This window comes from Eleutherodactylus coqui, chromosome 8 (genome assembly GCF_035609145.1).
Source record: "Eleutherodactylus coqui strain aEleCoq1 chromosome 8, aEleCoq1.hap1, whole genome shotgun sequence".
NCBI lineage: Eukaryota > Metazoa > Chordata > Amphibia > Anura > Eleutherodactylidae > Eleutherodactylus > Eleutherodactylus coqui.
The window spans coordinates 72,355,688-72,378,512 of NC_089844.1; the positions used below are offsets into that span (position 1 = coordinate 72,355,688).

General features: G+C 44.1%; 1 protein-coding gene across 5 annotated transcripts in view; it reads left to right on the forward strand.

Annotated features, from left to right (window-relative positions):
* ATF2 (activating transcription factor 2) overlaps positions 1–22,825 on the forward strand; it is a 105,552-nt gene that overhangs the window by 71,909 nt on the left and 10,818 nt on the right. For 4 of the 5 annotated variants that reach the window (XM_066575807.1, XM_066575810.1, XM_066575809.1 and 1 more), the window contains one exon: positions 6,702–6,807. In XM_066575807.1, the coding sequence (XP_066431904.1) occupies positions 6,702–6,807 (106 nt within the window). Of the gene's footprint in view, positions 1–6,701; positions 6,808–10,260; positions 10,298–22,825 lie in introns of those variants that run through there. The other variant, XM_066575811.1, reaches the window with a different exon arrangement.

Sequence of the window (22,825 nt, forward strand, 5' to 3'; positions counted from 1 at the left end):
CTCTTGACCACAAGAAGATCTGATTGAAAATTACTAGTCCAGTCGGGATACCTTTCAGGGGCTGCTTGATTAAAACGATCAGCATGCATATTGAGACCAGATCAATTATTAAGAGCACTATCTGCTGGGATTGGTTTCCATAAACTTTCTCTGTAGGTTCCTGTTGCTTGCATTTATAACGTGTTTAAAGTATTATTACAAATTCCACTTGATTGCTGTAGTAAGCCAGGTCTGGGAATGTATGCTAATGGAAAATACTAGTTGTTGTAATAGAAACATTTGGGTGTTGTGTTGGGTATTAGAAAAGACAGCTAGAATACGATTGGTTGCTGTAATGCTAACTACACTCATTGTAAAAAAAAAATATCAACCCCTAGAAGGAGTTGTCGTTTTGCGCAAAACTCGGGATGTAGTTACATCTCAGGCAGATATACAAATGATTAGAGTTGTGGCGTGATTAGATGAATGGTCTTGTCATCTGAGGCCCTAAGAGTGTTTCCTTGGTCTATAAAAAGGCTCTCGGAGGCTCCTTGTGTGTAGTGACCTCTTCTTCCACTTGTGTAGAGCTTGTTGACTATTAGACGCCTCTATGACGCAACTGAAGAAATTTCACCCAGTTAACAGAGTTTGAGAGGGGCGCATTATTTGAATACAAGAAGCTGGATGGTCGTATCGATGAATTTCCCCCCCCCCACCTGGGCCGTTCTGACCAGACTGTTCGGAGGTGTTGGGACCAATGAATGCGCAAAGCCACGCTCACAAGGCAACTGGGCTCTGGGTGCCCTTGACAGACCACCAGGAGAGAGGATCGTCTGATTGTCAAACAAACTTAAGCAGCTTTAACTGTTTTGTTGTCTGCCTGTTAAGAAAATTGTAGCTCAATGTATCAGTTAATTGTTTTTCTATTAGATTGTAGAGTAGAAAGATATAGCGTGGTGCTAGTATAAGTAGCGAAGGGGTTAAACGAAACCTTTTCTATACCAGTGAATGGTACGGATAGAGACAGACAGAAGACAAGTCTCCCAGACCCCCCACCCCCTGCATTCCTTTTCACTGAAATCATAACTGTTTCTTTGTATGTTATAGTTACACCTTAAAAGGTGTAACTTATGTTAAACATTTTAGTTGTACCTTATAATGTATTCTTATTAATCTTAGAGGTATGTACTTTTCCTGTGATGTCATTTATGGTATATAAACCACATACACCTTAGAATAAATTAGAAATCATTTGATACCGCAACAAGGCTGGTGTGATTTGTATTTCTCCTGGGCTCAGACTTCTACATGAGATCTGGGATTGTCTTCTCCTTGGTAAGCACATAAATTCTCCTTACACTGCCATCCAAAGGCAGGTGGCACCATCGTTACCGGCCCCTGGCTGAAGAACATTTGGTCTCACTGCACCCATTACATATACAGTACTGCCTTTGACACTCGCCCACCATCATCTCCATTTGCAGTGGTGTCGTGAACAATGAAACTGGACTGCTAGGGAGTGGAACCAGGTTGTCTTCACATATATGTACTGTAAAGCTATATTTATGCACACATACAGTGAAGTTACTTTATTCAAAACTAAACAAGACCTCCTGAGTAAATGATTTCTATAGAAATCAATGGCTTAAATAAGAAGCAATTACTAGAACTTTGTCTCTTTATCCAAGCAGTAATTTTGTACCAGTAACCAGTACTTTACTGTACCTTGAAAGATCCCCTGTCACCAGCATCATAAGTGGTGATATGAAGGTAGGGGAGCTTTCATTTGAATCGTCTTGTGCGGCTTCACCTGCATTGTATTTACAAGCCCTCCCACCTGATAATAATCAACATTGGGCAAGGAAGTAATATCTGAGGCCCAGTTGTCGGCCATTCATGTATCACCTCCTGGCAGTGTGCAGAGACACTGGATAAAGAACATATTGTCTGGGCTTTTTATGGGCACTGTGTCTGGCAGGTGGCACTGTTAATGGATGTACCGTTTTGACTGGCACTGTTTAAAGGAGATGTCCCGCGCCGAAACGGGTTTTTTTTTTTTTAAACCCCCCCCTCGTTCGGCGCGAGACAACCCCGATGCAGGGGTTAAAAAAACCACCCGCACAGCGCTTACCTGAATCCCGGCGGTCCGGTGACTTCAATACTTACCGCTGAAGATGGCCGCCGGGATCTTCTACCTTCGTGGACCGCAGCTCTTCTGTGCGGTCCACTGCCGATTCCAGCCTCCTGATTGGCTGGAATCGGCACGTGACGGGGCGGAGCTACACGGAGCCGCTCTCTGGCACGAGCGGCTCCATAGAAGAAAGCAGAAGACCCGGACTGCGCAAGCGCGGCTAATTTGGCCATCGGAGGGCGAAAATTAGTCGGCACCATGGAGACGAGGACGCCAGCAACGGAGCAGGTAAGTATAAAACTTTTTATAACTTCTGTATGGCTCATAATTAATGCACAATGTACATTACAAAGTGCATTATTATGGCCATACAGAAGTGTATAGACCCACTTGCTGCCTCGGGACATCTCCTTTAAGGGCACAGTCTCATGGCACTATTTCTTTGTCTAGTCTATGACTTTTATGTGTGCATGCTATGGCTGACACTACTTATGGGGGCTCTCTATGGCTAACACTACTTATGGGGGCTCTCTATGGCTGACACTACTTATGATTGTTCTCTATGGCTGACATTACGTATGGGTGCACTCTGTGGCTGATACTACGTATGGGTGCACTCTATGGTTGACACTAGTTATGGGTGCACTCTGTGGCTGACACTACTTATGGGTACTCTCTGTGGCTGACGCTACTTATGGGTACTCTCTGTGGCTGACGCTACTTATGGGTGCTCTCTGTGGCTGACGCTACTTATGGGTGCTCTCTGTGGCTGACGCTACTTATGGGTGCTCTCTGTGGCTGACGCTACTTATGGGTGCTCTCTGTGGCTGACGCTACTTATGGGTGCTCTCTGTGGCTGACGCTACTTATGGGTGCTCTCTGTGGCTGACGCTACTTATGGGTGCTCTCTGTGGCTGACGCTACTTATGGGTGCTCTCTGTGGCTGACGTTACTTATGGGGGCTCTCTTTGGCTGACGCTACTTATGGGGGCTCTCTGTGGCTGACGCTACTTATAGGGGCTCTCTGTGGCTGACGCTACTTATAGGGGCTCTCTGTGGCTGACGCTACTTATAGGGGCTCTCTGTGGCTGACGCTACTTATTGGGGCTCTCTGTGGCTGACTCTACTTATGGGGGCTCTCTGTGGCTGACGCTACTTATGGGGGCTTTCTGTGGCTGACGCTACTTATGGGGGCTCTCTGTGGCTGACGCTACTTATGGGGGCTCTCTGTGGCTGACGCTACTTATGGGTGCTCTCTGTGGCTGACGCTACTTATGGGTGCTCTCTGTGGCTGACGCTACTTATGGGGGCTCTCTGGCTGACGCTACTTATGGGGGCTCTCTGTGGCTGACGCTACTTATGGGGGCTCTCTGTGGCTGACGCTACTTATGGGGGCTCTCTGTGACTGACGCTACTTATGGGGGCTCTCTGTGACTGACGCTACTTATGGGGGCTCTCTGTGACTGACGCTACATATGGGGGCTCTCTGTGACTGACGCTACTTACGGGGGCTCTCTGTGGCTGACGCTACTTATGGGGGCTCTCTGTGGCTGACGCTACTTATGGGGGCTCTCTGTGGCTGACGCTACTTATGGGTGCACTCTGTGGCTGACGATACTTATGGGTGCTCTCTGTGGCTGACGCTACTTATGGGTGCACTCTTTGACTGCCATTAGTTATGGGTGCTCTCTATGGTTGACAATGTAGACACACTCTTTGGTTGTCACTGAGCTGGCGGATGCAGACAGTCTGTCTGACACTAGGCAGACACACGCAGTCTAGGTGACTCTGTTAGCGGGTACACTATGATAGTCACTCTTGCTATCCTTAAAGAGAAAGACCATAGTATTTTAAAGGGGACCATGCGTACATTTTCTGCACTGCGCTTCACATTTCATCTATAATATTTCCATAAAAACAGTTTTGGGACATTTTTCGCTTCCTTTAACGAAACATTTCTGTATTCAGAACCATAATTTATGTTGTAATATTGTGTATTTCTGTCTACAATTAAATCTATATGTAATTATTTAATGCATTAGTTTTACTGGCCAGCCTATACCGTCTAGTCCACTTTCAATGTATTTGCCATCTTCTCTAATGATTTACTTTCAGTTTGCAGCCAGTTCTCAACAGCTCGTAAAGATTTTATGTGAAAATTAACCCATTGGAGCAGAGCCATATTTACCCTATTAAAAATGCCTATTCTTTGAAAACCTCTGTGTAAATTGCATTGCAATGTGTGCTGTGTAGGCTCATAAGGTGTTAACCAACATGGAATTTATGGGTGATGCTTAGTTCAGATTCTTCCATAGAATGACTACTTATGAAAGAACTAAAGTCTTGAGAGTATATGACTGTTTACTACAGATTGACTTCAACTGGCGGATTTGTGCATTAAGTATATATTGGCAGGAAAACCTCCTTTATAAGAAATTGTCCCCCCCCCCCATTGTGATTCCCATTCTAAATGGAGCTGTCAGATATTTATTTTGCTCATAGTATATAAATATGTAATTGTACTTTATTAGGAGGGCAAGAGTGCCACCACCAGACATAACATTTTAGTTCACTGTGTTTGTTTTACCACTACTTAGCAGATTCCGCATAGTATAAAGGTGGCCATACACATTAAATAACTGTCAAATACTGTTAGGTTGGTTTCACATCTGCGCTGGGGATCCCGTTCGGGGAGCAGGAAAGGGGAATCTCTGTAGCCGAACGGCTCCATCTCTGGATGGAACTGAACAGTGCCAGTCGGATGCCATTGACTATAATGGAGTACACATAGCTGCCCATACGGATTAGACATCAGACGATCCATCCTGTAAAAATTTGGGTTTGGGCCATTTTATTTAATGTGTACGGAAGCCCTAAAGGGGTTGTCTGGGGGATAGAAAAAATTACCCAATCTAGTCCACGTGCAGCAATGCCAGCACCTCCAGTACCTTTTTGGTTCCCACATCAGGTCAGGTGGTATGGGTTCTCTGATACCCTTCTCGCGTTCTTAGTGACATCATTGCAGGGTTGGTGCAAAGACCGAGAAGGGGGCTGGCTTAGTTATTGAAATAAGCGAGACCACTATTGTGCCGTTGCTGACTATGAGGGGGTCCAGACTATGTGAATTTGTGTTGGGCTAGAAGTGATAGCCCCGCTGGACCCGGACTGACTCTGGTAAATTCTTCTCACTCTGGATCACTCTTTTAAGTATTAATCTCTATAAAATACTACAACAGCCCTCTGTCACACTATTGCATTAGAAGACGTTTCCAATTGAGGGCCAATCGTAGATGGTAAGATGACCCCGGTGGTCCAAAAAGAATTCAACCCTTTTTTTTTTTTTTGTAAATAAGGGAGTGTTTCACACAATCATTGCTGATTTGTCTGCATTTCACACAGACTGATTCAGCATCTATGAGGGGCGACCGATCGTTCATCCCCCTTCCCATTTCATCGCTGTTGGCAGCATACTCCTGTTCACATGGGGAGATGTGCTGCCAACAACAGAGATTTTTTTTGTGCTGCGTGAAACATGCAATCACCCAACAAATGAGTATTGTCAGTTCATTGGGTGATTCGTGGCATTGAACCTTCTTTAAAAAAAAGTGGGTTTTTTGTTCTTATTTTAAAGCTTCATTTGTGTTACTGATGAAGTTTTCAACCGCAATTAAAAACCACCACAAAAAATAATAATAATCTTTATTAGCATAGTGCCAACTTATTCCGCAGCGCTTTCATGCATGGGAAAAAAAACCTAATGGGCGAATGCAGCCTAAACTGTCAAGTTCCTGATAGCACCGTGACTTCCTGGTTAACAGCGCCTGTCCTGGGTGATGCCACAATGTCAGCCTTAGACCACGTGGTGCACTAGCCAGAGCATATGTAGTGTCCTCCAGCGCTGAATACTGAGGGATCACCATCTCCCTTTGGTTCCAGCCTGTCAGTTTCTCCATGAAGGCATCTGAACTGGATGCTGGCTATACTTCTATTATTCTTGTCAGTGGTTTTGTGCTCAGATACTCAATACTTCATGCTTTGATCTGTGGAGATCTGTGGCTTGGTATCCTGGGGTCAGAGTCATTTGTTCCTCTCAGCCTTGGGATATGGCTTCTCTTCTTCAGTAGAGTCACCCTTTTCAGGGCAGGTGCTCCGGTTAAGTGGACAGTTCAGACACTACCTTGTCGCCACTACCACTGTCCTTTATCAAAGTCTGTTCTAGTCTCTGCATTTAACCATAGATATCCCGTCTCGCCCCGTCTGACCTCGTGCTTTACTCCGAAATTAAACATTTTTGGTTACACCAACAAGTCTTATCATACGCGACACTAACCAAACGCAGATATAAATTCTTGAAATCTCCCCCATTTTACTTCCTGTATCAACACAATGTAATATCCATAAGATGTTGTTATTTAACGTCCTTCATTTTTAATTGACTCCTGTCCGTATTTTGTTATGTATACCTTTTGTACATTCTGTAAAGTTCCCTTCCACCACTGTCCTAGCGCTGCATGAATGTTATTACTTTGATATGAACTTTGAGAACTTATTCCATTTGGTTCTAAAGAGAAAGTTTCCCCTTTACCTCTAGAATGAAGTCACCCTGCTGAGAAATGAAGTGGCGCAGCTGAAACAGCTTCTTCTGGCTCATAAAGATTGCCCTGTAACCGCCATGCAGAAGAAATCTGGCTATCATAGTGAGTAATGTTCCATTACCCATGGCCTTGGGCTACACAGTGAAATACTGCCAAAATGAACGTTGCCTCTATTAATATAAGAAGCCTCATATGCACTTCTAGTGTTTAACATTAAATATTGAAAATAAGGGAAACTTAGCGCTCGCTACATTCAGATGTTGATTCTATAGAATTAATCTCCGCATTGCTCTCCGTGAAATATTTTCTCGCTGCACTTGATTAACTTCACTGTAAGTCTCTCCGGCTCTTAAAGCTTTAAAACATTTTGCAGATCTTTTTTTTTTTCCTTCCAAGCGTTTTTTTAATTAGTACTGTATGTTGAAAATCCCTAAAGCTATTGTGCTCCTGTTTTTCGCACATACAGTAGGATAAACATATGCAAAAGACTCGGGTAAGTTTCTTCAGTGTGTGAAGTAAACACATAAAAAAAAATTATATGTATGTATATCTGACAGATTTTATTGTAATGGGATTTATTCCGGCTGCACACAGAATTGATTTCCGCATCTTGAATTAAATGCCTAATATTTCTGTTTGGCGGCTTGTGTTTGGAATGCTAATGTTCATCAGAGGTAGACAGCCTGCGACTCGCCGGTCCTAGATGGTACTGCGTGCTGCTGTTCCTAGATGGTACTGCGTGCTGCTGTTCCTAGATGGTACTGCGTGCTGCTCTTGTCGGACGGAACGATTATCGATCAGTCTAAATGTGCGCCAACGACCGAATGATAACACTGGGGAACACAATTTTTGGTGACGGAGATATTAGTACTTTTTGGGCTATTTTGGGGTCATAAATTCTGAAAATGACATTAGTTTTTCTCCATCAAGTTATTGCTGCTTATTAAGATATTGCATATGGCATACATATTGTATTACACATGTGATGACTGCCAATCAAAAGCTGAAGTTAGAAAATTCAATTCCAAGAAGCCGAGAACACGAATAAAACACGAGTTTCTTCATTGAGATGTCGATGAAGCTACATTCTTGTCATTTCCGGCGATGAGGTATTCCTGGACATTCACGCTGGATGTTTCACCAGTAGTTGGCCATCATATATGTATCCCATCGCCCGCAGTACTGTTCTTTCACGGTCACCAGTAGTCGGCCATCATATGCGTATCCCATCTCCCGCAGTACTGTTTTTCCACGGTCACCAGTAGTCCGCCATCATATGTGTATCCCATCGTCCGCAGTCCTGTTCTACCATGGTCACCAGTAGTCCGCCATGATATGTGTATCCCATCTCCCGCAGTACTGTTTTTCCACGGTCACCAGTAGTCCGCCATCATATGTGTATCCCATCTCCCGCAGTACTGTTCTTCCACGGTCACCAGTAGTCCGCCATCATATGTGTATCCCATCGTCCGCAGTCCTGTTCTTCCACAGTCCTTATTTCCTGGTGAGATCGTTCACCCTGTTCATCACTTACATCACCAAGACAATCTGGAAATCCATCCCAAATGACTGCAGGTCCTACAATCTACACCCAAGTGTTCAGAAACAGAAGTGAGCAAATTCCCCACAAATTTTCTGCAGTTGGAGGCCTTATACCGTGTTTCCCCCGAAAATAAGACCCAGATTTTCAAGGGAAAGGGGAGGGAGCTTGAAATATAAGCCCTAGCTACACTACACGAAAAAAGAAAAAAAAATACCCGCAGGGGCTGAGCTGTGGAGCTCGAGAACCAAACAGAGCTAGCGATGCTCTGGTGGCGCTGAGGACTGCACGGAAGCCTGCCGGAGCGCCAGGAGCTGGACGGCACCTGCTAGATGAGTATAAGAACCCCCACTTTCCCCCGCAAATAAGATCCTGTGCCTCTTTTGGGGCAAAAACTATAAGACAGAGTCTTATTTTCGGGGAAATACGGTAACTCCCAAGGAAATGCTTTACAACCCTACAAAACAACCACAAAGTTGTCCACTGAATCTTGGAGACGCTGGTCTTTCATGAGTTCCCGGATTTGTGGTCCATTGAATTTACCTGCCTTTAGCTTCTCCATGCCCATCGCAGGAAATGTTCTACATTTCTAGCCGAAAGACGTTCCATTTCTCTTCAATGTCTTTACACATTGTTTCATCCGTGCTGGCAGGCAAATAAAGTAACTATAACAAAAATAGATAATGACATCAGGAATATCTCAAAAACTAGAGCTTCTTGAATGAAATGGATGAGATTTCCGGAATCAGCGGCACAAAATACCCAGAATAAGGTCTAAAATTCCAGGCACCATGAAAGGAAAAAATCTATATTTTTTTTCCCCAGTGTAATCATTTGCTTTTCGCTCATCGTTCATCTTATGCAGTCATAAAAACCATTGTTGGCTCAGTTCACTTATCGTTCGGTTTAAACGGCGCTCATTCAGTCATTCTCATTCACTTGTACAGCGAATGTGAAAGACTGAATGATTCTCGTTTGGACTAGCCAACAATGTTTCTGCACGACAGCGAACTCTGATGTCATTCGCTCGTTCTTTTTAAAGGAGTTTTCAAGGATTAGGCTAAAAAAAAAGTTGTTGTTTTTTGGTGGGGGCTGTTTTTTTGTTTAGTTTTTTCCCCACACATCACCAATCTTCTGCATGGGCTATGTCTGGTTTTGGAACTCCACCTCAATAATTTGATTGGGCCTGACATGCCGTATGTCCTTGGACAAGAGGGGCGCTGTTTCTGTGTGGAAGAAAAATCTATTCCCTTTCTCCAGTCCCAGACAACCATTTGAATTAGAAATATTTTTCTAAAGTTCAATTAATATTGCCCTTTACCATTTCCCCATTAGGGTGACTACCCACTAGCGTTTTTTTTTTTTGCTGCAAATTTGCTCCTATTTTTTCTTCCAATTGTCAATGGGACTTTCTAATGTTAAAAACGCAAAGTTGCGTCGCGATGTGGTTTTAACATTAGGAAGTCCCATTGACAATTGGAAGAAAAAATAGGAGCAAATTCGCAGCAGAAAAAAAAATGCTAGTGGGTAGTCACCCTTATAGTGAAGCAGTGCTAAGTTCTGTACACTTGTATGAAGGCCAAAAAACAATTGGAGCATTATGACATTCATCCTATATTGGGCCTTGTATCAGACTTGGGGCCCTTTCACATGGAATGTCCTGAGGGCCGCAGATGCTCAACAGCTTGTCCTAGCAATGGTTGTTCCTATGCTTTTACACAAGGACGTTCATCGCTCAGTAACTGGAGGCGGAGCGAGCCAGGGAACACTAAGGCCTGTCCCCCTCCATTCACAATAAACAGGCAGTTGCTCATAGAATGGCTGCCTGTTTACATGGGCTGACCATCGTTCAGTTTATATGCATGCTCGATAGGTGAATGAATTATCATTCGTCATTCAGTTGGGTCATGTATTTAGACTGAACGACAGATTCTCCCTGGAGAGCGTGAATCTGAACGATTTACTTTCCTGTGCGGTCTACCAGAACATCACAGTGCAGCTTTCATTTTTTGCAGGCCTCTTTAAGACCTGAGAGCTGAGTTCTGATTGGAGATGGTAGGTAATGAGGGACGGCTTTTCTGTTTAAAGGTTTCAGTAAACAAGGCCCATTCTCTTAGGAACATGGAGATAATTGGGCATGTTAGCTATTCAAAACACAAACTGTTTCTGACACAAACTGCCTTAGGCCTCCTGTCCACGGGCGTAGCGATATCCCGCGGCAGATCTCCACCGCGGGAGCCGCTGCCTGGGAGCAGGTGAGGGCTGACGGCTCTCCGCGCTGAGCCTATCTGACAGATAGGCTCACCACAGAAAATCGTGGCGATTCGCAGCCTGCTGTGATTTAAATCCCACGAGCGGAGAATCGCTGATTCTCCGCTCGTGGACAGCGTGGCAGAGCTTTCCGTGGCAACGCTGTAGGAAAGCGTTCACTGCGGCTGGATTATCGCCGTGGGGAACGCAGTGAAAATCCACCCGTGGGCAGGAGGCCTTACAAGTTTTACGGTCTTTTGTGATGTGTTTCTAGACACTATCAGGCAATTTTTCCAACTCATCCAAAAAATTGTAGCAAATTGCATAAAATTGCACCAAAATTTTGGTTTAACTTTTGACCTGAATTAAGCCAACTAATAGATGGTATAAACGTAGACTAGACAGTTTTATAATTTGACAGATTTGCCATCCAGCTGTGATAAGATGAATCCGGCACAGTTTTAGACTGTCTTAGCTTGCACTGTCTAACTGTTTAGAAAGTATTTGTAAATGTATCCCAGTATTCATGTACAAACTAAGAGAATATGAATCCTTGTCTGGCCACTAGATTAGGATTACCATCTAGGTGCAGGAGTTCTTGTTCCATCCTTAGGCTTCATTCACACAAGCGTCTTTCACGGCTGGCCGACATACGCTGCCCATCTGATGCATTGGTTTACAATGCATCAGTTCAAACGGGCGTATTCCCGCAGTGTAAAAGCGCCCGGCCATCCAAGATAGCATATTCGGCTGGGTGCTTTTATGCTGGCCAAGGAAGATGGTTCAGGAACTATCTTCTGGGTGGCATACAGAGGCGGCTTCCATAAACTCCTATGGTAGCCTATGACAGCTGCTGGGGAAGGGTGGTGGGAGAGAGTTTAGCAGCGTGTCTCGGCTGGCAGCCGACAAGGGGTGGAGAGGGGGCGGGATCTTAGCACACTGGCTCCCGCCCTGTCCCGCCCCTTTCCCTCCCCTTGCTGAGAGCCAACGAGGGGACAGAAAAGGGGAAGCAGTTTAGCAGAGCTTTTTAAAAAAATTTAAGTGAAGTAAAATGAAAAAAAAAAGACATTCCGCCATCTTTCGGTGCTTCTTGTTTCTACAGCGCACAAACTGCATCAAAAATGATAACTTTTTTCTTTGGGTCAGTACGATTACTATGATGCCAAACTTGTAGAGTTTTTTTTTTTTGTTTTTTTGCTGCACTACTTTTATTTATTTTCAAAGACATTTAATTTTTTTAGAGTATTTTCTGCTGCCATCTTCTGCGCAAAATAACTTTTTTATTTGTCCATCGACGTAGTTGTACGAGGTCTCATTTTTTGCGGAATGTCCTGTAGTTTACGTTGGTACCATATCGGAATACATGCGACTATTTGATCGCTTTTTATTGCATTTTTTCTGGGAGACAGGGTGACTGAAAGTGCATTTCTGGTGTTCTTTATTTCTTTCTTTTTAGGACAACGTTCATCGTGTGGGGTAAATATTGCGCTACTTTGATAGATCAGACTTTTACGGACGCGGCGATACCAAATATGTATTTCAGTTTTATGATTTTGATTTTTTTTTTATTATTGATATGCCAAAAGGGGGGTGAGTTAAACTTTTATTACTTTGTTTTTTACAATGAATAAAACTTTATTTATTTTATTTTTACTTTTTTTTCAGCTCCCCCTAGGGGACCACAACTAGCGATGCTTTTTTATTGTTCCTGCAGTATGATGTAATGCTACTGGGTAGAGATGAGCGAGCGTACTCGCTAAGGCAAACTACTTGAGCAAGTAGTGCCTTATGCGAGTACCTGCCCGCTCGTTTCCAAAGATTCGGGTGCCGGCGAGGGGAGCGGTGAGTTGTGGGAGTGAGCAGGGAGGAGCGGGGGGAAGAAAGTGAGAGAGAGATCTCCCCTCCGTTCCTCCCCGCTCTCCCCCGCCACTCCCCGCCCGCCGCCGGCACCCGAATCTTTAGAGACGAGCGGTTAGGTACTCGAATAAGGCACTACTTGCTCGAGTAGTTTGACTTAGCAAGTACGCTCGCTCATATGTACTACTGGGTACAGGTTGTTTTGTACCTAAAGACCTTCATCTCAATGAAAAGCCGTAAGGTTTTTCCAACACATACAGTCACATTTCACGCAAATGGATTTTTTTTTCCTTTAAATTAAGGTCAATGCAAGACTTAGGCCGGCTGCACCCCACCAGGTCGGATTCTGACCCTGTGCCCATCCGGCGACCGTGCATACCTGTCCTTACATCTTCTTTTCTGTACTGCTGATGGTCTGCACGGCTCGCCGTCGGACATGCGCACTACAGATTTTCTTTTTAACCCCTGCTTTTCCCGCGTCATCGCTCGTGTGCAGGTAAAAGCGCTTTTCTATAGCGTGCTATGGAAGGTATATGCTGCGGAATTCAGAGGTGGATGCCCACACCGGATTCCGCAGTGCAAATCCACCCATGTGCAGCCGGCCTAAGGCTGCGCTCTTTTATCCTTTTTAACCAATCCCTTTTTTTTTTCTCCCAAAATTAAAAAAAAACTAATGCCTAAGTTTACTAATTTGACTGACTTGTTAAACAAAAGCCCAAACGGATACAAATGGAAGTTTACATTAATACTCAATGGGGGAAGGACAGAATGCAAAAAAAAACCCCTAAAAACTTCAATTTTTTTTTTAAATGGGGGGAAAAAGTCTTGTATTTCCTTTTTTCTTTCCATCAAAATAAGTGGAAACCAGACAAAACGGACGCCGACTGAAACAAAAATCCTACTGAAATCAATGGGGTTTTACTTATTTCACAGTTTTCTGCTCTAAGGACGGAATGGAAAAACAGAGAATCAAACACTGATGTGAACTCCCCCTAATTGGGAAGTTGATACTCAGATTTCACCTACTTTTCCTTTCTGTCATTTCCCGTTGACTTTAAAGGGGAAGAACATATATATATATTTTTTTACACTAGATTCCCCATGCCGTGGAAATAAAACATCTGTCAGCATGAGCCCTAATGAGGAAAAACTACCCTGTACCTGGAATAAAAATTGCCCCCGTACGCCATGAATGGCGGTTGCTGCTAATCATTCCCGTGCATTCTGTATATCGCTAACGCCGTAAGACGTACGGCTTATGAAAGTAGATGTTCCTGTAACGTCTGTCCATCAGAATATGACTAGTCACCTCTTTGGCATTTGGAAGGTTAATTGAGCCTTGCCTGCGCTCCCTCTTTTTTGGCTGTGATATACGGCGCTCCAACCAGCTGCTGCCGCTGAATAAATGGCCAATTTTGTCCCTGGTACACAAATTTGTAACAAATAACAAAGCTGGGAATGCATTAGGCAACATTCATAATATATAACCCACAGCTTTCTCCTTTATGATTTAACCCCTTAGTGACCAAGCCTGTTTGCGCCTTAATGACCAGGCCAAATTTTGCAAATCTGACATGTGTCACTTTAACATGGAAAAACACCAGAAAGGTTTTGCATATCCAAGCGATTCTGACATTGTTTTTTCGCCACATGTTGTGCTTCATTTAGGCGGAAAAAATAGACCGATAGAAATTGTGTTTATTTATTAAAAGCGCCAAAATTGGGAAAATTTTGAAAAAATCGTCATTTTTTCACATTTCCAACTGCAATATCTTAAATATGTGCAAACATAATATAGAAATTTTTGCTAAGATTTATATTTCCACCCGTTTACTTTATTTTGGGCGCACATTGGAAAAACTTTCGTTTTTTTTTAACTATTTAGGAGACGTACAAATTTAACATTACTTTTTAGCATTTTGAGGAACACTTTGTTTTCCTATACCAAGCCGAGATTGGAAAGGCTCATGAGTGTCAGAATAATAGATACCCCCCCAAATGACCTCATTTTAAAAACTACACCCCTTAATGTATTCACTGAGGGGTGTCATGAGTATTTTGACCCCACAGTTTTTTTTCAGGAATTAATTCAATTTAGAGGAGAAAAAGTAAAATTTCATATTTTTGCAAATCTGTCATTTTAAAGACATATTTTTTTCCTATAGTTTACATGAAAATCAGGATTTACACCCCAAAATGGATACCCCTATTTCTCCCGTGTTCAGAAATATACCCATTGTGGCCCTATTGTTATATCTGAGTCCACAACGGGGCCCAAAATGAAAGGAGTAGTCAGTGTCTTTCAAAACAGAAATTTTGCTTGAAGTCCTTTTAGGCCCCATAGCACACATGTAGAGTTCTTGAGCGCCCAAAACCATAGAAAACCCCCACAAATGACCCCATTTTGAAAACTAGACCCCTTAAGGAATTTATCTAGGGGTGTACTGCATATTTTGACCCCACAGTTTTTGCATGAATTCAAATCAAGCAAAAGGAAAAAATTGTGATTTTCGTTTTTTCGGCAATTCTGTCATTTTAAAAACAGCTTTTTTTGTACAGCACACATATGAAGGAAGACTTGCACCCAAAAATGGATACCCCTGTTTGTCCCGTGTTCAGAGACATACCCATTGTGGCCCTAATCTTATGTCTGGATACACAACGGAGCCCAAAATGAAAGGAGCGACCGGTGGCTTTCGGAACACAAATTTTGCTTGAAGTCCTTTTAGGCCCCATTGCCCACTTGTAGAGTTCTTGAGCGCCCAAAACCATAGAGAACCCCCACAAATGACCCCATTTTGAAAACTAGACTCCTTAACGAATTTATCTAGGGGTGTACTGCGCATTTTGACCCCACAGTTTTTGAATAAATTCAAGCAAAGCAAAAGGAAAAAATTTGGATTTTTGTTTTTTTGGCAATTTTGTCATTTTAAAAACAGCTTTTTTTGTACAGCACACATATGAAGGAAGACTTACACCCCAAAATGGATACCCCTGTTTGTGCTGTTTTCAGAAATATACCCATTGTGGCCCTAATCTTATGTCCGCATGCACAACGGGGCCCAAAATAAAAGGAGTAATCGGTGGCTTTCAGAACATAGATTTTGCTTGAAGTCCTTTTAGGCCCCATTGCCCACTTGTAGAGTTCTTGAGCGCCCAAAACCATATAGAACCCCCACAAATGACCCCATTTTGAAAACTAGACCCCCTTAACGAATTTATCTAGGGATGTACTGCATATTTTGACCCCACAGTTTTTGAATAAATTCAAGCAAAGCAAAAGGAAAAAAATAGGATTTTCATTTTTTGGGCTATTGTGTCAATTTAAAAACAGTTTTTTTTGTACAGCACACATATAAATGAAGGCTTTCACCCCAAAATGGATACCCCTGTTTGTCCCGTGTTCAGAAACATACCCATTGTGGCCCTAATAGACTTACAGGACCCATGGCTAGGCCTACAATGAAAGGAATACCCGTTGGATTTCAGGGTACCACTGAATAAATTTCAGGCCCCATTGCCCACTTATCGAGCCATTGAGCGGCCAAAACTATAAAGAACCCCCTCAAATGACCCCATTTTGAAAACTAGACCCCTTAACGAATTCATCTAGGGGTGTACTGCGTATTTTGACCCCACAGTATTTGAATGAATCTAAGCAAAGCAGAAGGAAAAAGTTACGATTTTCAATTTTTTTGGCAATTTTTTCAATTTAAAAACAGTTTTTTTGTACAGTGTACATAGGAATGAAGACGTTCACCCCAAAATGGATACCCCCGTTTGTCCCGAGTTCAGAAACATACCCATTGTGGCCCTAATCTACTTACAGGACGCATGGCAAGGCCTATAAAGGACGGAACACCCGTTGGATTTTAGGGCACAACTGAATACATTCCAGGCCCCATTGCTTATTTGTACAGAATAAAGATTGACTCCCTAAAAATTCCCCCCCTCCCCCTCCACGCCCTTTTTGGCGTTCGCAAATCTTAGATAAAAGTAAAAATGTGAACTGTGTAGTATTTCCGAAGACAGGGGTAATTACGGAGGCTGGTTGGAATGGGCCCATGGGGCAATAAAACCGGGTATCCCCCCCCCCTCTCATGCTTTTTGGGGGTATTTCATGACCTCAGTGGCGGGTATGGGGTGTAAAAAGTGGCGTTCCGTGAGTCTCCGTAAGCTTGATGAGGTGCGGCGGTCTCACACAGAAGGCGCTCAACAAGGTGCTCCTGGAACTGCAGGAAAGCGAGCGTTCCCGGGGCTTCTTGTAAAATACGTATCACAGGTAGCGGTCTGAATAACGCCGGGCTCACGCGGGTGCAGGCGGAATCCGCTTGCGGAGGCCCACAGCGGATCCCATCTGTGAGCCCGGCTGTGACCCTGCGTACGGCTGCGTAATGTACTGCGCATAACTGCCTACTCACACAGGCGGTCATGCACAGTACACCTTTGTTTGTATTTCCCGCACCGTCGCTTAGCGATGACGCGGGTACCCGCAGCCCGTATACAAGGTAGTTGCGTATGGGCAGCAGGTATATCCGCGACCATGGAGCACAATGGGCTCTATGTTGCCGATTCCGCAGTAAAATAGAACCTGCTGCGTTCTCTTTTCTGCGAGTGGATTACGCAATTCTGACCCGCTAATGTGAGCGGAATTGTGTAATCCAATGCGATTGATCTGCGTATTACCGCGGATCAGACGCATGCGGAATCCGTCATTCCTATCCGGTCATGTGAGACCGGCCTAAGGTAGTTCGCTACCTTTTTATCACGTGACCAGGGACCGCTCAACGAGGCCACCCGTCACTGCTCCAGACTCTCGGCGACTGTTGGTCGCTGGGAGCAAGGAGATTTTAAGTTTCCTGGGCTCCCTGACTCCTGCGCATGTGTCCGGCTTTTTGCCGGCAATCGCATGTGCAGAATCCTGGAAGGTCCACGGAGGAAGATCGCGTCGGGATTCAAATACGGAGGCCTCCGGTAAAAAGATTCATCTCCTCTCACCGATCGCATCAGTGAGGGGAGATGAAACTTCAAATTTTTTTTTTAACTTTTACGTGATCGCCATTATTGGATAATGGCGAACACGTGACCAGGAACCGCTCACCGCGGACCCCCATTAAATCTCCATGCTCTTGGCTACGTTTTGTAGCCAGGAGCAGGGAGAATTTAAATTATCCTGGCAATCCACAGCTTTTGCGCATGCGCCCGCCATTTTGGCGACGGGCGCGTGTGCAGAAGCTGTGGTAAGGTCCGCGGATAAATCTGGGGGCCTTAGGTACGTACTTTCATCCTCCCTCACGGATATGATCCATGAGGGGAGATGAAACATACGCTTTTTAAACGTTTAAAAACTTTTTTTTACTTTTTTTTTTTTTTACTTTTTTACACTTTTTTTTCACTTTACATGATCACTGTCATCCATTGGATGACAGTGATCATGTCCCTGGTATAATCTCTCTGCTCCTAGCTACACATGGCAGCTAGGAGCAGAGGGATTTTAAATTCCCCGGGGCTCGAGCCCGTCTGTGCACGCGCCCGATGTCAATCATCGGGCGCGCATGCGCAGACGGGGATTCGGGTCCCGGGACATCGGGACACCGCTGAGGACTGGGGGTGAGTATTTTCACCTCCCCTCATGGATCCGATCCATGAGGGGAGGTGAAACTGACTTTTTTAAAACTTTTTTTTAACTTTTTCGCGATCGCCGCTAACCATTGGATAACGGCGATCGCGGTACCGGGGACCGCTCACCGCAGTCCCCGCTGACATCTCCTGCCTCCCGGCTACCTACAGGAGCCGGGAGCCAGGAGATTTTAAATCTCCCGCGCCGCCGGGCCTTCTGCGCATGCGGCTGACGTAATGCCGCCTGGCGCGCATGCGCAGAAGACCGGCTTCGGGCCCCGGAGCGGCAGGAGAGCGGGGAGCAGCGTGCAGGACCTGGGTGAGTAATTTCAGCTGCTCCGATGGATCCGATCCATCAGAGCAGCTGAATCTTTAACTTTTATGTACTTTTATTTACTTTTTTTGCGATCGGCGCTATACATTGCATAGCGCCGATCGCAATGCCGGGGGGGGCTCCGAACAGCCCGGGATGACAGCTCCATGCTGTCAGCTACCTGCGGACACCGACAGCATGGAGCTGTCACGTCCACAGCCCGAGGGGCACTATTCTCTGCAGGACACATGTTTTTACGTCCTCAGAGAATAGAGCCCACTTCGGGAGGACGTAAAAACACTATGGGCTGGTCGTTAAGGGGTTAATGATATTCCAGGATATTTGTAAATGTGAAGATTGTCTCCGCCATATGCAGCCACTTCATTTTAATTTGCCAGTGTCAGTAATTCAGGAGGATAAAGAAACATTTTGAATTGCATGCAAACAGTTCCTCAGGTGCTCGCGATAAAACTTAATAGCCTCCATCTTTACTTGTAGTCATTTTAAGCGGTTTTATCAGAACAGGCAATATTTTTTAATTTAAAAGAATTGAGCGGTAAAGGCAACTTTCCATCGCCATATATATTTAGGGAGCTGATTTTGTCATTTCGGAGCTGATAAATCTTACTACACGGAGGCACAGCCACTTGACAGGGCTGGAGAATAACATTTTGCAGTAAATTGGATCGGCATAGGCATATGTTGGAGACGGGTATTAACAATGATTGCGGGGAGGATGAGGCTATTATCCTTTACATCTGATAAACCCACATAATGTCACATAGACGCTCCCAGTATCTGCCATTGTGTGCTGTGATGTCTTCCCAATATCCTTGTAGACATGCCACGTGTATACTCATCTCACAGTAAATGAGGTCATGGGGTTATGCAATTAGAATGGCTAAATGTGCTGTCATATTTTGATATCTTGCTGTATGATATAATCATTCTTGAAATTTGCTCATTCCGAATGGTTGTCACTTAGTAAAAGCAAAGTACATGTATATGTAAGAGACTACAGGAAGTGGATTCGGGGCTTTCCCGGTTTTCTGGGTCGGTGACAGCGTGATGGGCAAAGAGCGCCAGCCCGAACTTCGTAAGCGAGGTCATGATCCTCTTTTTCTCGTGGGTAACAATTAGGACATCAGGGACCCATGTCCAAGTTCTGGCCATACCAGTTCGGTGGAGGGATGGGTCTTGCAGTTGCCACTGTGGCTTGAAGTCTTTAGGGTAGCTCACATAGCCATCAGGAACTGTCATTGCTGTCATGCGGAAAAGGAAACTGATAACGTATGGCCCGATAACTTGGGATATCTCACTGTATCAATAAAGCTATGAAAGTCCGTATAACGGGGCTTAACGAAAGTCTCAGCCCGGTCAACCAGCATCAGCAGTAGACAGTCTTTAGGCCCAGGATACCTTTAGCGACTTTAGGCCAGGTCGACTAGGATGAAATTCTCTCCAGGCTGCCGGTGCGGGTTCAGCGTCATAGGAGGGGCAGGAATGGAAGAACCACCTGGTACTGATTTCAAAAACTCAGCCCTTCCTTTTTCACTAGAGGAAAAATGACAGTAGGACAATTGCTAAAGTTCTTTGGTGCAAACCAGAAGAGACTCCCTTCTTCCTTAGTCTACGGCTTAGCTACCTTCCATTCGCACTGCACTTCCTGTCACTTAGGGCTCTTTCACATGGGCGCATGTATGCCGCGTTTTCACACCCGACTGTATATACACTACCGATGTGAAGCATTGGATTCCAATGCGTCCGTTCACACGGGCGAATATACAGCGCGTAAAAACGTGGAACCATGAAAAATAGAACATACGCGATCAAAATACGCACCGACGCATATATGTTGGGCAAAAAGATAATTCCGGAACTATGTTTTGGCCAATATACACCAGCGAGTTCCATAGACTCCTATGGGAGCAGGGAAAAAAGGGAGAGGGAGGCATTTTTGCAATGGCCAATGCCGCGAAAAGCTTACAGGTACCTCTATATAGGCATTAGAAGTCAATTTAGAGGATTTAAGCCTAGCAAGGGTTTTCCAGAGTACAACATATTTTTTTGCTAAAAACCACGCTCACAGTCGTGTGAATAGGTGAGAAAACGCTAATTACCCCCGCGGAAAAAAGTCCTTTCACGCTATTTTACGGCGCCAGCAAGAAAACATAAAAACTCCTACGCCCATGTAAAAAGGGCCCTTATCCACTCAGTTCTCGTTCTGGTGCACCAGTAGAGCTTAAAGAAAACAACAACATACTAACATTAAACCGTGATAAACTGTAACCTCCCACCACCATTAAATATACCTTATGAATGCTTGTATCCATCTTAATGCGTGGGATTTATCCAACATGGTGGACCACCAAACGTTGCATCACCAGTGGTGAGATTAAGACATCAAGAACCTGACACCAAGCATGAAAGGTCTATAATAGGTAGGAAAACGTCCTTTGCTCTGACTTCAGATCCTGCACTTGAGGTTCAATACTCTGCTTTTGCACCAACTGCAAAGCTTCAGAGATGAGGTTCTGCAAGATTGAGCTGTGCAGAAAGATGGCCTCTTCCTGTGCACTTCCCAGGTCATCAGGCAGTTTCCTGGCATTTCTGAACTGGGCTATTTCAACATCTTGCTAGATTACCACAATTTGAGTCCATTAGGTCTTATATTATTTTACATAATAATACTTACTGTATATGCTTTCAGTAAAGTTGAGTGGTATGTTGAATTACGGCCAAAGACTATTCCACCCTAATGTTCAAGGCTTGCATCGGGTTGTATTTTAGTGGGTTTGAAATACATACTAAAGACAGAGGTGGAACAATACCTCTGCAACGCCACCTATTGGATGGCAGAGCACACCACTTCTAGGTGCTCTCCTTGGGGAGAGACGATGCCATCCCCTTGGTGTTTCCACACACGTTTTGGGTGATCTCCGTAAGGAGACACGACACTCCTCTTGAACCAAATACATCCTTGGTTCCGCTACATTGTGCTCTAGGGAGATTCCTTTTTTTTTCTTGCAAGCCACCATTTATTTGAATGACTTTTGTTGCTGAAGATCCCTGAGCAGTTCCAAATTGTTTGGTTAGGGTCAATCTGAGCCGTGTAACGAGCACCGATCAACGAGATTAGCGTTGGTTTGTCTTGCCTACACATGCCAATTCAGGATGTATGAGGGACGAAGGATCGCTAACACGCCGCATGGTGCCGCATGAAAGATGCATTCACCCTATAAATGAGCATCTGCCTTCACAAAGTCCGATGGTCGCTCAAACAAACGTCCCTATGAACATTTTTGCCCAATAACACAATCATTGAAAAGACCCGTATCTCTTTATTTTTGAAAATCTGCATAAGGCTCAAACACTCCTGACCTCTTACGAACACACGGAGCGGCATAGTTTTGTGGGTAAATTGCTGTTCACCTGCAAAGTTGTGCAAACATTAATTGATTTGAAAGACGGTTCCTGGTAGCCGCTCCATGTGTCCTTGCCCTGATACAGCAAAAAAGTCACAGTTGGGTGAAATTCCCATTTTAAAGGGCTTGTCTCACATAAAAATACCTTATCATATACCTTATCTTCACTTGGAAGTCCCCTATATAAGCAGAGCAGAACCTTTAACAAGCAACCGCTCTCGTTCCAGGTTCATAATTTACATGAAAGGCCATACAGTTGAATGACCAACTGTAATACTACATTTCACCTGTAGTGGCTGCTGCAGAGGAATACAAAGCCAGCAGCAACTTCACCTGTCAAAATAAGATGTGTGTCGGGATTCTCTACAGTCCTGCATTTTATTTTACTTTTCTACTTTTATTTATTTTATTACTTTTCTAAATGGAGTAATTCCAATAATGATGCTAGATGGTGAAATAATAATCTTCTATTCTTTAGAAAATATCTATAGTGATCCCCCAAAAAAGACAACAATTTTCTACATCTACAAATTGGGGATCAGAAGGAAGTGAATGTTTCCATTTGACTGTAATTTTCTATTGCGTTTCGGTTCCAAAGAATAATTAAGTCAAAACATGTTTGCAAAGTTACTTTGGGGCGTCCTTGCAGCGGCATTAGTGTAGAATCTGTTCACAAATAAGCAAACTTTGCCGGCTCGAATCATGATTGCTGGTCTCTGTACAACATAGCAGCGCTCGCCTTAACTCTTTTATGTGTTAAAACATCATCATCATTACCTTACCATTTAAAAATGTTTGTTGGTTAGCGAAGCAATTTGCACATTTGCCATCTACAATTTACAGTGATGTATTTTCATTGGCTTCTTAATTATCTTTTTAGGATCCGCTCAGAAGGGCTAAATTATTAGATTCAGCGTGAGGAATAGTGGATGTTTTCGGTGCCCTGAGCCCAATTAATTTGTGCATCTCTGGAACAGCTGGTGGCATTTAGACTCTAAATACTGCTTATTCTCCTGAGTGCACACCATTACAGTCAGGTGCCAGCATCAGCTCCTGCTACACCTAATGGAGAGGCATCCCCATAAATGTGAAAAATAATCTTTATTTGCCATGGAA